The sequence below is a fragment of the Octopus sinensis genome, linkage group LG12 (genome assembly GCF_006345805.1).
Source record: "Octopus sinensis linkage group LG12, ASM634580v1, whole genome shotgun sequence".
NCBI lineage: Eukaryota > Metazoa > Mollusca > Cephalopoda > Octopoda > Octopodidae > Octopus > Octopus sinensis.
In genome coordinates, this window is record NC_043008.1 from 57,634,773 (window position 1) to 57,651,353 (window position 16,581).

The following is a 16,581-nucleotide window of genomic DNA, read 5'->3' on the forward strand; positions in this document are numbered from 1 at the left end:
CAAAGCAGTGCTCCAGCATGGTTGCCATTTAAATGATTGAAACAAATAAAAGAAACTATGTCTGTCTGTGTGTCTGTCTTTCCTTGCCTTGACTTTATGCAATATTTCTAAGCAAATGTCATGGTCATGTAAACGGTGTCGTTTGTTTCCAGTCTTCCATGAAAAACATGTCTGGCAATAGAGAAATATATTACCTTAATTGGAAGCAGCAAGCGTTGGCAACAGGAAGGGCATTCAGGTGCAGAAAATCTGCCTCAGCAAAGTCCATCTGACCCATGTAAGCATGGGTAAGTGGACATTAAAATGATGATGATGATAATAATAATAATGAAATTATTGTATACAGTGCTCAGGTGCACCACAACTTGTCAAAAAGTGCATATAAATCATATGCAGTAATATACAAATGTCTGGGAAGTGAACAGTGTATGAGTCAGATACATGCTTGCGTGTGTATGGAGGGGAGAAAGTCAGGTGTAGTGTTGGCGAATCTCAGGAAGCATGGAAGTTTTGAAGGAGGGACAAGTCTTATGATTCAGTTTACTTCTAATCGGTTGATACAACCAGTTCCAGAAAGAAATGTCAATGAAAGATTAATAGGTTATCTAACACGTTTCGACAATCAAAATATTGATTGTTTTTCTGTTTAAGTCTATTATGTATTGTGTTCTTCCATCTGGTTTGTTATTTCGTGTGTGTGTGTTTATGCGAGAGAGACGGAGAGGTGGGGCAGAGAAGAGTAAGGCAGGAGAGAAATGTTCGGTGTAGTGGCACAATAGCTGAGTGCACATGTACTGCTGTTCTTTCTTTGTTTTTGTTTTGATATTTGCTAGTTCTTGAGGAAGGGGTAATACCCAAGCCCTTCCAAAAGTAATTAGTTATCGCAATATCACAATACTAATTAACTTCTGCCAGTGTGAAGACAAAAGGGGTCTGTGAAGATAAAGGTGTTTTAGAGAAATATGAGGGTGTTAATATGAAGCTATTAGTATGAATAAGCTCCTATTCTGAATATGTGTGTGTGTATGTATGTGTGTGTGTGTGTATATATATATATATATATTATATATATATATATATATATGCATACATACACACACACATATATATATGCATACATACATATGTATAAATGTGTAATTACCAGTTGTTGGAAATGACTTCCTCTTCTCCAAAATCGTTGGTTTTGTGCCAAAAGGTTTTAGAAAGGACTGTTTCATTCCTCTTGAACACTAAAATGACGTTTTTAGAGGACAGTTTTAGCAGATAATCAACATATTTCTGTAAAGAGCAGTTCTACAGTATCAACAATTTGAAAATAGAAACCAATTATTTCAAACATCTAAACTCTTTATTGTCAATATAATGGACCTTTGTGTACAAAACTCCATTGAAAAGTTCACCAAAGTGTACTTGATCTCTAATAACACTGGTTTGCAAAAATTGTTTTTTTATTTGCTCTGCAGCAAGGATGTGAATGGGCTTTTTTTTACTAATTTTTATGTGGTGAATTCAGTTTTCTGAACAGTTTTGTTCTTTTCACCTCTAGTTTTTTTTTTTTTTTTTTGCTTTCACATATCTAATTTTAAATATACTGCATATATATTCAAAATATGTATTTATTTCATGATACAAAGGTATATTACAGCAAAAATAAACAACAAAAAAAACATCATAGATACAGAACATTGATGGAATTAAATTACTTGGATAATACAATACACACAAATCATAGTATAGCAGACAGAAGTGAGTTTTTTTTTTGGATAATCTTGTGTACTTTGTCTCCGGGATGTCATGCAAAAGCATCCAGCAAAAATTTCCCATCATGCTGAGGTTCCACTTCTTGTCTTGGTAGTTGCTCTCCATGTTAGTCATATTTTGTTGGAACCTTCCTCCATGCTCATCATTCACCGCTCTGAGCTTCAGAGGGAAGAAGTTGAGGTGGGAATGGAGTTAGTCCATTGTAGAAGGGTTTACAACAGATGTGTGGGGCCCAGGATTGGTCCTGATCTCCGATTTTACAGTCAAAATAATGAAAGCAGTTCTCAGTGGGGGAGTAATTGTTTGGGGCTGTACAGCTGTCATGAAATCCCCACACATGTAGCAGAATGAATTTGCCTTGTTGATGCATCCTCAGTGTTTTGAAGTGCCTGAAACCATTGTAGAGATATGTATCATAAAAATCTGGGAAACAAAATAAAAATTGATCATATATATGGTTTCATGAATTGTCGCAAAATCATAATGTATAACTAAGAAACTGGAGGTGATGAGTGAAAACTGGTTTTGTATGTGAAATCAGCATCCCAAAGTTTAGGCTAGACTACTATTTTTATGTTTACCTCAATTTCTCTGTAAACCAGATTATAATTTATGTATTTGAATATTTGAATATTTTTTTGTTACTTTTTCTTCCTTTGTGTAGGCTCCAAAGACAGCACGATTGCTATATGGAAGATAAAGGAACAAAATACAGAGATGTACAATGCATTACCACCTCGCTATTCCCATATTTCACCCGAATGTATCAAAAGATGTGGTTCAGCTGAGAAAATCCGGTCATTCGCTTACTGTAAAGGACGACAGGTAATTTGTCCACTCCTCCACTTATATCCAGACAAAAAAACATTTTACCGAGGCATCATTCCTTCATCTTTCTTTGTCTATGTTTTTCTCTCTTCTTTTTTCTCTGTATGCCGTTATCTACCTAGCTATCTCTCAATGCACCAATCTTTCTCTCTGTTTTTCTGTCTATCTCTGTAATTCTTCTCTATTCCTCAATGCCCTTTCTTATTTCTTTATTGCCCACAAGGGGCTAAACATAGAGGAGACAAACAAGGACAGAAAAATTGATTAAGTTGATTACATCGACCCCAGTGCGTAAATGGTACTTAATTTATCGACCCCGAAGGGATGAAAGGCAAAGTCGACCTTGGCGGAATTTGAACTCAGAACGTAGCGGCAGACAAAATACCACTAAGCACTTCACCCGGCATGCTAACGTTTCTGCCAGCTCGCTGCCTCAATGCTCTTTCTGTCTCTTCACTCTGTCTCCCTTTATCTTTCAGCATCCTCTGTCTCCATCTATTTCTTGATGCCCCTTCTGTTTTTCTGTTTATCTTATTGCCTTCAGTGTTCCTTTTATCTCTCAATTTATCTTTCAATGCCCTCTCTGTCTCTTAAAAGTTTCCCTGTCTCTTCTCTCTATCTCTCAATGCCCTCTCTGTCTCCATCTGTTTCTTGATGTCCTCTCAGTTTCTTGTCCCTTTTTCTCTTTCTGTCTCATTACCTTCAGTGTTTCTTCTATGCTTCAGTCTATCTCTCAATGTAGTGCTTGGACACAGCCCAACTGTCCCAGAGACGGAGAAAGCAACATCACTTTGTGAAACCTACTTGCATACCCATAAGGGACCCAATGACCTTGAGGTCCCCACTGAGACTCCACTGGTACTCCACTCTGTCTCTTCTCTGTAGTTATCTTTTAAAGCCTTCCCTATCTCTTCATTTTTCTCCCTCTCTCAATACCTTCTCTGACCCCCATCTCTAACTTTCAATGTCCATCCTGTTTCTTCTCGCCACTTCTCTGTTTCTCAATGCCATACCTGTCTCTTCTCTATATTTCTCTCTCTCTTTCTCAATACTCTGCTTGCTTCTTCTTTTTCCTTTTTCCTTTCTCTGCTTCTGCCTGTTTATCTGAACTTATTGCAAAATCAGAATTAACTCCCTTTCTATTCCTGACAGTTGATTTTCATTTTCTCTTGCAGGAGCTTGCGTTGAGTTCGCTCAATGAATATTTTCAAACGTGGGATATGAACAGAACTAAACAGGTAATGTCACTGCCACTCTCTATTTGGAGTGCAAATATCCACTCCAATCCTAATTCTTCCACACACAGTAGGTTACCATTGACAATGACCTCAGAGGGAGACGTTTCTTGTGTCTTTCGCTAATTTAGATGAAACATTAGCTATTCGGGGACTGTTCATTGTTGCTACTTAATTTCTTAGTAGTTATATCAAAAATAATGTTTTGATGTATTTTTTGTTTCTTTTTTTTTTCTATCCTGTTACTTTTTTTTTTCTCTTCAAACTGCATCATCATTAAAACCATAACGTTATTAATTGTCCAAGTGTTATGGTAGCTACTTCATTACCTCTGCCGTTTCCAGAGTTTTGAAAGTCTGATAATGCAGACCTTGAAGCTCTGAGAAAGCAAAAGGTTTTTATTTACCCCATCCACACTATCAGGTGGAAGTCCGTTCCTGGCCAGGACTGACTGGTGTGGAGCGCCGCTTTCAAAGACCTCGAAAGAACTGGTGTCTAATCAGTCAGGATATGAGCAGCCAGTGCTGCTTGGCAGGCAGCAGCCGAATATCTGATAAATCAACTTGAAGATTGAGGCCGTCCCGGGAAACTGTGTGCACAAACTGCAGCCTGAGTGTGATCTGTCTGCAAAAACAAGTCAGGTAGGTGTTTGTCATTATAAATTCTGGCCAATTTTTGTTTGCTTACCATAGTATTCTCCTGACTCTATGTCAGCTGTTTAATTTCCGATATACTAGCTATGTTCCCCCTAAACATATATTTGCTAGGTGTTACAGTTATCTTTACCCCATTTCCGAGAGCCAGTCTGCATGACATACTGCAACGAAAGGCAAATGTATGCAGTCGGATCGCAAGCTCATGTCACCTTTATTGACCCAAGAACGCCGCAGCAAATCACAAGCATAAAGTCAAAAGAAGGAAATTCTGGTGAGAAATATTTCTTTACTGGGGATCAAAACCCTTTTTCTAATGTTTTCATTATGAGTGGGTGCTGAAGAGTTCCTGGCTTTAAGGGTTTCACAAAAGGCCTAGTTGGGGGTCCAACTTTCCAAGTTCTTTTACGGGGCTAAGAAAAACTGAAGGACCACTGCAATAAGGGTGTGAATCTGAGAGGAGAATATGCTGAATAAAATCTTAATTAATTTCTTTTAACCAAAGCCAGGAACTTTTCAACATCGTGTTGTATGTTGAGTTGTTTGTTTTCTCTTTGTTCCATTTTGGTCTTGCTCCATTTTGGAGTTTCTATTTTGTGGCATTGGTGGAGTAATTAATTAGAAATACTTGGAGTATAATGTTAGGCTGAGATACATGGCATAAGATTTGTGAAGAAATAATTATATTTGGGAACTGTCTTGCTGAGGCCTGTCACCACAGCAAACTATCACCGTACCATTCTATGTATGATATATGGACATCTGTTTGGTCTCATAAACGATAAGTCTATTATGTTCTATTATTATCTTTTATATTGTTATCATAGTTATCTTATATTGTGTGTATAATTACTACTGCAACATTTTTTAACATGCAGTATATAAATAAATTTATGTAATTATTTAGATACAATAACTTTTTACATTAGAAGCATTAACTGTATTTTATTGTTAATGTGCTTTGTTATTCCAGTCTGTTCTTCATTTAACTCTTTTATGTGCTGCTACATGTGTAAATGTGGCAGCATTTTGGCAACACACCTAAGTATGTAGAACTATGGCTATATGCCTAAATGTATAGAATTTTGGCTACATGTCTAAACATAGAAAATTGTAGGTATATATCTAAATGCATAAGATTGTGGTTGTACATCTAAATATATAGAACTGTGGCCCTGTTCAAAAATATAGAGAGAGCTGAGGCTGTATGTCTAAATATAGAGAAGTGTGGCTATACACTTGAACATACAGAACTAGGCATTTACCTAAATGTACAGAGCAAGGGTTATTCATTCTAATTATGTAGACCTGTAGCTATGCTTCTAAATACAGGGTGTCTATAAATTATGTTTACAATTTGAAAAATTCAGAAAAGCTGGAAAAATGAGCAAATAAAATTTTATTAGAAATATCAGAACACTTCCATGCAGGCTCTGTTAGTTGCACTCAATAAACAGATACTGAAAATTGTGGAAGTTGTAAAGATAATTTGTGGACAACCTGTATGTGGAACTGTAGTTCGTCATCATCATTTAATGTCTGCTTTCCATGCTGGCATGGGTTAGATGGTTATTTGTCTAAAACAGTGGTTCTCAACTGGGGTCCAAATGGCCCTTGAGGTTCCTTGTAAGATTTTGCTGTTAAAAATTATGCGCAATAAATCACTTATACTTCTACAATGCATAAGATTTTTTTATGATTTTTTAGAATACAATTGCTTGTGGTAAGAAGCTTGCTTCCCAACCACATGGTTCTGGGTTCAGTCCCACTGCATGGCACCTTGCGCAAGTGTCCTTTATAACCTTGGGCTGACCAAAGCCTTGTGAGTGGATTTGTTCGAAAGAAACTGAAAGAAACCTTTCATACATGTGTATGTGTGTGTGTCTTTGTGTTTGTCCCCCACCACTGCTTGGCAACTGGTGTTGGTGTGTTTATGTCCCTGTAACCTAGCAGTTCAGCAAGAGAGACTGATAGAATAAGTAACCAGGCTTTAAAACAAAAAAAAAAAAATTTCTGGAGTTGATTTGTTTGACTAAAAACTTTTTAAGGCAGTGCTCCAGCATGGCCACGGTATAATGACTGAAAAAAAAAATCTCTTGCTAAACTGTTAAGTTACAGGAACCTAAGCAAATCAATACCAGTTGACAAGCCATGGTGGGAGACAATCACATACACAATGACACACACACACACATATGTACATATATATAGGCATAGGAGTGGCTGTGCGGTAAGTAGCTTGCTTACGAACCACATAGTTCCGAGTTCAGTCCCACTGCGTGGCACCTTGGGCAAGTGTCTTCTACTTTAGCCTTGGACCGACCAAAGCATTGTGAGTGGATTTGGTAGACGGAAACTGAAAGAAGCCCATCATATGTATATATATGTGTATGTGTGTGTATATGTTTGTGTGTCTGTGTTTGTCCCTCCAACATCGCTTGACAACTGATGCTGGTGTGCTTACGTCTCCGTAACTTAGCAGTTCAGCAAAAAAGACAGATAGAATAAGTACTAGGCTTACAAAGAATAAGTCTTGGGGTCGATTTGTTTGACTAAAGGCAGTGCTCCTGCATGGCCACAGTCAAATGACTGAAACATGTAAAAGAGTAAAGAGAAAGTGAGAGAGAGATATGTATATATGATGGCTTCTTTCAGTTTCCATCTACCAAATCCACTTACAAAGCCTTGGTTGGTCCTTGGCTATGGTAAAAGATACTTGCCCAAGTTGCCAAGCAGTGGGACTGAACCTGGAACCATTTGGTAGGAATTAAAACTGAAGTAGCTTCCGAAATTACTAACAGGGATCTTGTATAAAGTATCTTAATTTGATAACAAACTGGGACCAAGCAAAGCCAAGTTATTCTGCAATAAACTTGGAAAGTGAGCTCTTATACATGCACACACACACACACACACACACACACACACACACACACACACACACACACACACACACACACACACACACACACACACACTCATACAAGCTATGTAAGAAGCACAATAGCTCCTGCCTTTAAATATCCTCCCCACTCCCTTTAGTCTATTATTCTATTGTTTGGGGGAGACAAACAAAGGCTTGTGACATCATTTGGTGTCTGAACACTCTGACCTACATAATGACCTTTTGGTTTCTGTTTGGGAAAACTAAGAACCTGATTTATTCTTTGCTTATACAGTCAGCTGATTCAGTGCTTCTGATTCTATTGTGTTTAGTTCTGTTGTTTTTGGTTTTTTTTATTTAGTTTTTTTTTTTCTTTAGGAGCAGTTTTATTACTAATCTATTTCACAGTCTGTGAACTTCTGTTCAGTTTGAAAAAGAAAAAAGTGAAATAATAATAATAATGATGATGATGATGATAATGATGATAATAATAATGATGATGATGATGATGAGGATAATGATGATAATGATGATAAAGCTGTGTGGTTAGGGAGCTTGCTTCCTAGCTACATGGTTTCGGGTTCAGTCCCACTGCGTGGCACTTTGGATAGCTGTCTTCCACTATAGCCCCGAGCCAACCGAAGCTTTGTGATTGAATTCGGTAGGTGGAAGTTACTGCCATGTGTGTATGTGTGCGTATAGCTGCTCAGTGCCTCTCCGAAAGAGAGAGAGGGATGATAATAATAATAATAATGATGATGATGATAATGATAATGATGATGATAATAATAATGATGATGATGATGATGATAATGATAATAATAATGATGATGATAATGATAATAATAATAATAATCTAAATCAAATTCAATGACTGGCATCTGTGCTAGTGGAGCGCTAAGAGCACCATCCAACCGTGTTCGTTGCCAGAGCAGCTAAATGGCTTCCATGCCAGTGGCACATAATAAGCACCATTCGATCGTGATCATTACCAGTGTTGCCTTACTGGCACTTGTGCTGGTGGCACATGAAAAAACATTCGAGCGAGGTTGTTGCTAGTGTCGCTGGACAGGCTCCTATGCAGGTGGCATGTAAAAAACACCATTTGAGCATGGTCGTTGCCAGTACCGCCTGACTGGCCCTCGTGCTGGTGGCACATAAAAGCACCCACTACACTCTTGGAGTGATTAGCATTAGGAAGGGCATCCAGCTGTAGAAACTCTGCCAGATCAAGATTGGAGCCTGGTGCAGCCATCTTTTTCGCCAGTCCTCAGTCAAATCGTCCAATCCATGCTAGCATGGAAAGCGGATGTTAAACGATGATGATGATGATAATGAATAATTCTTTCTAATTTTGGGGGCAAGGTCAGCAATTTTAAAAGGAGGGGATTCATTGATTACATTGATTTCCAATACTAAACTTGTACATATTTTATAAACCCCAAAAAGACGAAAGGCAAAGCCACCGTTTGCAGAATTTGAACTTAGAATGTAATTAGTCAAGAGAAATGCTGCTAAGCAATTTGTCAGACATGCTAATCATTCTGTCAGCTCACTGCCTTAATAATTGACCTATGATCAATAATAATAATAGTAATAATAATAATAATGATATAATAATAATAATAATCCTTTCTACTAAAGGCACAATGGCTGAGATTTGGGAGGGGGGACTAGTCAATTACATTGATCCTAGTGTTTCACTGATACTTAGATTGGTCATGTCTGGTAAGTTCACCGTCATCAATTCACTGCAGGCAAAGTTCACCATCATCAATACACTTTTTTTTTTTCAGTAAAGTAGTTTTTAACTATTGATGGTGGGATACTATAGACAGATTTTCTCAGTAAACTTTTCTCATGGGGAACTTTCTTCATGGTAAATTGATGGCAGTGACCTTTCTTGTAATCAAATTGGTTGTGAGACTAGTTGTTTGAACAAGGAACTAAATAAGATTTGGAATTTTAATACATGCCAAGGGACAATAATTTCTAACTTTGTCACCAGGCCATACACATTAAAGGGAGGATGTAAACAGTTTGATCACCCCCCACCCTATAATCATCCCCGCCACTCTTGATATTTCCTTTCTTTATAGCTGTGTGGATATGGAGTTCATTTTGTAATGCTGTAGTTTTAGGTTCAATTCCATTGTGTAGCATCTTGAGCAAGAATTTCATACCCCAACATCAGGCTGACCACTGCCTCTTGAGTGAAATTGGTTGATAAAAACTGTACAGAAGTGCATTGTATATGTGTGCATAAATATGTATATATATATATATATATATATACTTTCTACTGAAAGCACAAGGCCATGAAACCTTGAGGCAGGTGACTACTCAATTACATTGACCCCAGTGTTTCACTGGTACTTAATTTATCGACCCCCGAAAAGATGAAAGGTAAAGTCGACCTCAGCAGAATTTGAACTCAGAACATAGCGGCAGATAAAATACCACTAAGCATTTTGCCCAGCATGCTAACGATTCTGCCAGCTCGCATATACATACATATACATACAGTAGTGGCCATAGTATAAGGGTCAGGAAGAACAAGTGTATTGAAATATTTATCATAGAAGATTAACAAAACATTGAGACTAGATATTTTACACATACTTAGATATGTCTATCTATCTATCTTTTGTGAAAATTTCAAGTGAATGGAATAAATATTTCATAAGTTATAAGGAAATAAACAAATAATCTTCCAAACTGCAATGGCCAAAAGTAAAGGGTCACTCAAAAAAAAATGGAACAAGAACAAAAAGGAAACCCTTACTATTAATGTTTTGTGAACATCCCTCTACTATCAATGACCTCCTGACATCTGTTACCATGGGACTGAATTCTTTTCTTGCAAAATGACATAATAATAGTAATATTGTTCCATTCGTTTTTCAATAATTCTCAGAGATCATCTCAGTTCTTTGGATTTCTCCTTCAAGCCAATAATCTCCAGTAATCTTGCAAACGTTTTCTATAGGGTTGAAATCAGGACTTTGAGATGCCGATCCATGAGATCAACCCCTTCATCACTTAAAACATTTTTGACTCTCTTCACAGTGTGACAGGGAGCATTATAGGAAGTTGAACTGATGAGGATCAGAGATGTGGAAGGGCAATCTGTCTAAGAATCTCCTTGTAGATTTCAGCGTTGACAGTCCCTTGTTGGTGAATAAGTGGACCAGGACCAGCAGCAGAGATCACTCTCCATACCATTATACTGCCTCCTCCCTATTTCACTGCCTTCTTCACACATGCACGAAATAACCTTTCACCATTTTTGTCAGATGTACATCCTGCCATCGGAACCATTCACATTAAACTTCGATTCATCGGTAAAATGAACCTGCAACCACTGTTCTTCTGTCCAAACAACATGTTCATGAGCAAGAAAAAAGATGGGCTCTTTGATTCTTCTTGGAGATCAGATGTTTCTTTGCCTGAGCAAGCAACCCAGCACCTTGTAACCCCTGAGAAACTGTTTTGTGCGATACGTTGACATCAGAAGTGGAGCTAAACTCGCAGGATATCTCAGCAGCACTCTTAAACCTATCCTTCAGTGACATTCTAACCTTAATACGATCCTGTCTTAGTAAAGTTTTATGAGGTCTACCGGTTTTAGGCTTAGCATCTGTCAATCCTGATGACTTAAAACAAGCTACAATTCATTGCACAACACTCCTAGACCTTCCTACAGTAGTTGCTATCACAGAATTTGACTTGCCCTTTTAGTGAAGACACACAATCCTTTGTTTTCCATCACAGGACACCTGTTGTCTCTCACAAGCTGCCATGTTGTCAGTTAAATATTTCAATAATGTAAGAAATAATTGTTAACCCATTAACAGTCTTCTAAACAACAAATACCTCAGTTAGTAGTTCCTTTTTTCTAAGTGACCCTTAACTTTTGGCAGCTGCAATTTGGAAGATTGTTTGTTTATTTCCTCCTAACTTTCAAAATATTTATTCCTTTCACTTGAAATTTTCATGAAAGATAGATATTAGATATATCTAAATATGTGTAAAATATCTAGTCTCAACATGATGTTAATCTTTTATAATAACTATTTCAATATACTTGTTCTTGCTGACCTTTATTTTACGGCCACTACTCTGTGTGTGTGTGTGTGTATATATACATATATATATAGCCATCCAAGAGTCAGGAAAAAAGCACTCGTATATCTGTCAGTAGAATGGATATATTAATCAAGGTGTAGAGTATTATATATCCATTATAGCCGATCTTACCAATTGGTTTTGCACTAGGGGTTCAACTAAGTGGTAGGTAACAGTCCAATTATGCAACCCTCCACTCATCAGAGGTAGATGTTACGGAATGAAATATGGTGACATAATGAAATTTGGTTGCCCATATTTCATTCCATAGTGGCTATCTCTGATGAGTGGAGAGTTACATAATTAGATTGTTATCTAACACTCAGTTGAACCCCTAGTGCAAAACCAATTTGTAAGATCAGCTGTAATGGATATCTATTACTGTACACTTCATTTAATATATATCATCTTCATCATCATCATTTGTTTTACATCTTTTTCCATGCTTGCATTGGATCAGATAGAATTTGTTAAGGCAGATTTTCTACAGTCAGGTGTGAGTGTTTACTTGCTGCATGTTTTCACATGACACCAATGTCATGTTTGCATTCCCTGTAAGCAACACACCCTGTATGTATCCCAATGAATTCACCATACACAGCCCTGTGGGGTTTCAAATACATCACCCTTGAAACAGATAAGGGTTGCCAATAGGAAGGGCATCTGGCTTAGAGAACTACTTTAATGAGTCAATATGGAAAATGTAGATATAAAAACAATACAAGTGAAACAGTAAAGTACTCTGAAAAGAAAAGAATGAGATTTTTAACATTTTAACACAGAACGTACAAGGATGTAATTGAATATAGCGAGCTGTTTCTGTACCACTCATCACTATACCTACTAGTTTTGATAGCTTGTAATGTTGCACATACAATATCTGTTACATTAATGATAAAAGTAACACAAGCCTCTGTGTAGTCAATCACATGCTAGAAATTTGAACCAAGTTGCCTTCAGATTGCTCCTCACAGTCTTAAAGGAAAAACGCTTAGCTTTAGATAAGCAATATTTGAATAACAGACTGGATTGGATGGTCAACAGTAACCTTATCATTTAAACATGTGTCCATATACATACATTGATATGTACAGTAGAAAGAATGAACAGACACACAACTGGTGTTAGTTTAGAGCATGGAATGTACGTATTTAAAAATAATTGGTGAGTTGTTAGAACAGAGTGTATAGTAAAGCATAAGAGAATAAAAACATATTGTCAATTTTTCAGTGAATGAAGATATGCTGTTTGTGTAGTAGTTGACTATTCCATCTTCAGAGAAAAGATGGGGTAGATCTTTAGCGGAGGATTTTAGTTGTTAACAGTTTGATTGTCATTGGATACAATTTTACCTGAACTCTAAATATACATTGATACAGACCCATATACATAGACAGACTCTTACAGCAGAAACAGATGTAGGCCAATGAATGTGATGCATATATATATATATATATAGGTAGGTGGATGGATGTTCATATACATATAGAGGCATCTCCATGTACATGCAGACCAATAAATATCTACATAGTTAAAGCTTACATCCATATGCATAGATGTAGTTCCATGTTCACACATATATATATATATATATATATATATATATATAATATATATATATATATAATATATATATATATAGGCAGTGGGTAGGGATTTTCTTCACTACTTGAGGGAATGATGACCCTGCCTGACATGAGTCCCGGGCTCAGCTGGCTCTGGCTGAGAGTACCCGGTATGGGTCCCTATCCAGGGTTACGGAAAGGAGACAACCTTCAAAGAAATCTGGAGTGGAGCCCCGTAGGTGGTTTAGTGTTCGACTTGACACTCTTCCAGCAACTCCTGCACCCAAACTGGTGCCAAACGTAATGCTCTGCACTCCTTTGGACTACGTCAGCAAGGTCGAGGGAGGAATCCTGACGACTGGGCTACCCAGGATTTTCTTACATCTAGCCCAGGCCTGTGCAAAACTGGAGATAAAACTGGAGAGGACATGAAATGTAAAAACCAGACTGGATTAGTTTATATGCAACTCCATTGTCTCCCGAGACAAAAGGATGCCAACAAAACATATATATAGTTATAAACCCCATTACTGGTAGGTTTCATCAAATATCTGTTTGTGAAGTTAGCCATTCAGGTCTATATATATATATATATATATATGTATATGTCCACTGTATCCATCAACCACTGAGATGAAGTATCTCATATAATTTTGAAGATAAAGGGTCTAATATCAGTGGTTCTCCATGATTATGCCAAAGGTCAGTTTCTCAATTTTATTTAATCAATTAAATGGAGCAGGATGAAAGTACTCATGATATTTTCTGGCCCTCTCAGACTGCTAATATTGATGTAATTGATACCTGTTTGCCTTAGCTGATTATATACTAGTAGGTTAGTCTTGATTTTTACCAAGAGAAGAGTGTGTGTGCGTGCGTAGTGCTACAATGTCCAGCTTTGTAGTTCTTTGAATTCTGGAAGCTAGACACTCCAAAATGTAAATATCCATGAAAATTAGTAGTTACATGTGAGATTCTAATTTCAACCTGAAAGCAAAAACCAAAAAAAAAACAAAAAAACTATTGTTCATTGGACTTTGGTGATATTCTTCTTTTAGTTTATCTTCTAAGACATATTTTCAAGGCTTATAAACTCTCTGCTGCCTCTGTGTGTGTGTGTGCGTGTGTGTGTCTGTGTGTCCAGAGATGGTTGGTATGGCTGTTTGAACACTGGTAATTTGGCATGGCTGAGTGCACATTCAACTAGTTTCAGCAAGATTGCATTTTGGCCCTGGAGGCAAACATATTTTCACACACACACAAGCATATACATGCAGAAATATACACTTGCAGGAAAACTGCAAATGACAGAAAGATCGGGGGAGGGGGAAAGAGACAGAGAATGAGAGAAAAACTGAAATGAGAGAATCCTTAAAATGTCTGGTCTCAAATAAATCTGCATTGAATCAGTGACTGCAAAATGGTGATGCCAAAATATCAGTGCCAAAACAGCTGTGCCAAAATGTCTCATACATGCATTTGTGTTTCCATGCTGTTTTCCTTAATATTTATTTTTAGTCTATATAATTTATAAAATAACTGTTTCATTCTTCTTTTTTTTTTTCTCCGCTCTCTAGGTATTCGGTCAATCAGTGTTCGACACGATGTCATCACTCTGGGAACAGGGCTGAGTGTTGTGATATTCTTGGATGTACGTACAAAACAGTTCCTGGAAACACCGTCTGGGAAGCATTGTCAATTAGTTGTCAGTGAAGGTTGGACTGTAAGTACAAAAATTATTCTGTCTCTGTGTTCTATCAGAAGGTATCCCAAATATTCTAAGAATTTCTTGGTAAACCCCACAAATTCTAACAATTCATTATCATGATTCTTTACCACATTCCATTTATAAATGGTTTTTTCCCTTTCTTTTATGTTTCTATTTCAATCTGGAAACAATTTCCATTTCTGCTATTTTATCTTTTTGGCTTTTATATTTCCCCTTTCATCTTTTCCTTGTGTCAGTCATTAGACTATGGCCATTCTGGAGCACTGCCTTGATGAAATTTTAGTTGATTGAATCAAACCTCAGTACTTAATTTTTAAAGCCTGGTACTTGTTCTGTCGGTCTCGTTTGCTGAACCACTAAAATACAGGGATGTAAACAAACTAACACCTATTGCCAAGTGGTGTGGTGCAGGACAAACAGACACAAAGATACACACACACATATGTGTAGATATATATATGATGGGCTTCTTTCAGTTTCTTATTTCTTTACTACCCACAAGGGGATAAATATTGAGGAGACAAACAAGAACAGACAAATGGATTAAGTTGATTATATTGACCCCAGTGCATAACTGGTACTCATTTAATTGACCCTGAAAGGATGAAAGGCAAAGTCGACCTCAACGGAATTTGAACTCAGAACATAGTGGCAGGCAAAATACTGCTAAGCATTTCACCCAGTGTACTAACGTTTCTGCCAGCTTGCTGCCTTCTTTCAGTTTCTGTCTACCAAATCTATTCACAAGACTTTGATTGGCTCGTGGCTATGATAGAAGACACTTAACCAAAGTGCCACACTGCAGTACTGAAGCAAGAACCATGGGGTTGGGAAGCAAGCTTCTTACAACACAGCAATGCTTGCACCTGTTATACATATAATTTATCTTCACAACAATATGTACTCCCTACAAAGCCATACTCGTTTGTACATACTAATTACACTTTTATTATTTTTAAGTCCACTCTTAAGGCATTGAGCAGGGAGAATCATTAACATACCAGACAGAATGCTCAGAGTGGAATTTCCTGTCTTTACATTATGAGTTCAAATTCTAAGGTCAACTTTGCCTTTCAACCTTTCAGAGTTGATAAAATAACCACCAGTTAAGCACTGGGGTCGATGTAATTGACTTAACTCTCTCCACAAAATTTCAGGCTTTGTGCTGATTAGTAGAAAGAATTATTAAGTTCATGTTTTAAAGGTGGTGATCAGGCAGAATCATTAGCAAGTCAGACAAAATGCTCTGTTTCTGTGAAAAGTGTGCTACTGTTTACACCATTGACAGAAAAAAGTGTTTTTTTCGCAAGTGTGGAACTTGAACCCACACCTCTATGTTTCTGCGACAAGTGTGCTACCATTTAACCAATATACCCACTCACCTCTTTCCATCAGATTTAAGAACTATAATTTTATAGAGTTGTTTTTTTATAAACAAACAGGCATGTGCCTTTTCTAAGCAGTGCTGAGTTTTACTATTCTATAAATAATAATATTTTTATAAGCTAAAAGCTTTGTAAGTAATCACTGTGTATTGACTAAAGAATATAGTCTAATATTGGGGCATATAAGCCCTCAATGGAAAAAAATGTGTTTTCTGTTCGCATGGGTCTTGAACCCCCAACCTCTATGTTTTCGTGACAAGTGTGCTACTGTTTACACCATTGACAGAAAAAAGTGGTTTTTTCGTACGTGTGGAACTTGAACCTACACCTCTCTGTTTCTGCGACAAGAGTGCTACCATTTACACCAATGTCAAACTGCCTAAACCATGCCAGCATGGAAAGCAGATGTT

The 16,581-nt window shown here is 37.2% G+C and overlaps 1 protein-coding gene across 1 annotated transcript in view; it reads left to right on the top strand.

Annotated features, from left to right (window-relative positions):
• LOC115217870 (DDB1- and CUL4-associated factor 12) overlaps positions 1 to 16,581 on the top strand; it is a 54,823-nt gene that overhangs the window by 34,691 nt on the left and 3,551 nt on the right. Inside the window, exons 5-8 of the mRNA XM_029787582.2 lie at positions 2,429 to 2,589; positions 3,768 to 3,830; positions 4,595 to 4,754; positions 14,635 to 14,780. Of these exons, the coding sequence (XP_029643442.1) occupies positions 2,429 to 2,589; positions 3,768 to 3,830; positions 4,595 to 4,754; positions 14,635 to 14,780 (530 nt within the window). The remainder of the gene's footprint in view (positions 1 to 2,428; positions 2,590 to 3,767; positions 3,831 to 4,594; positions 4,755 to 14,634; positions 14,781 to 16,581) is intronic.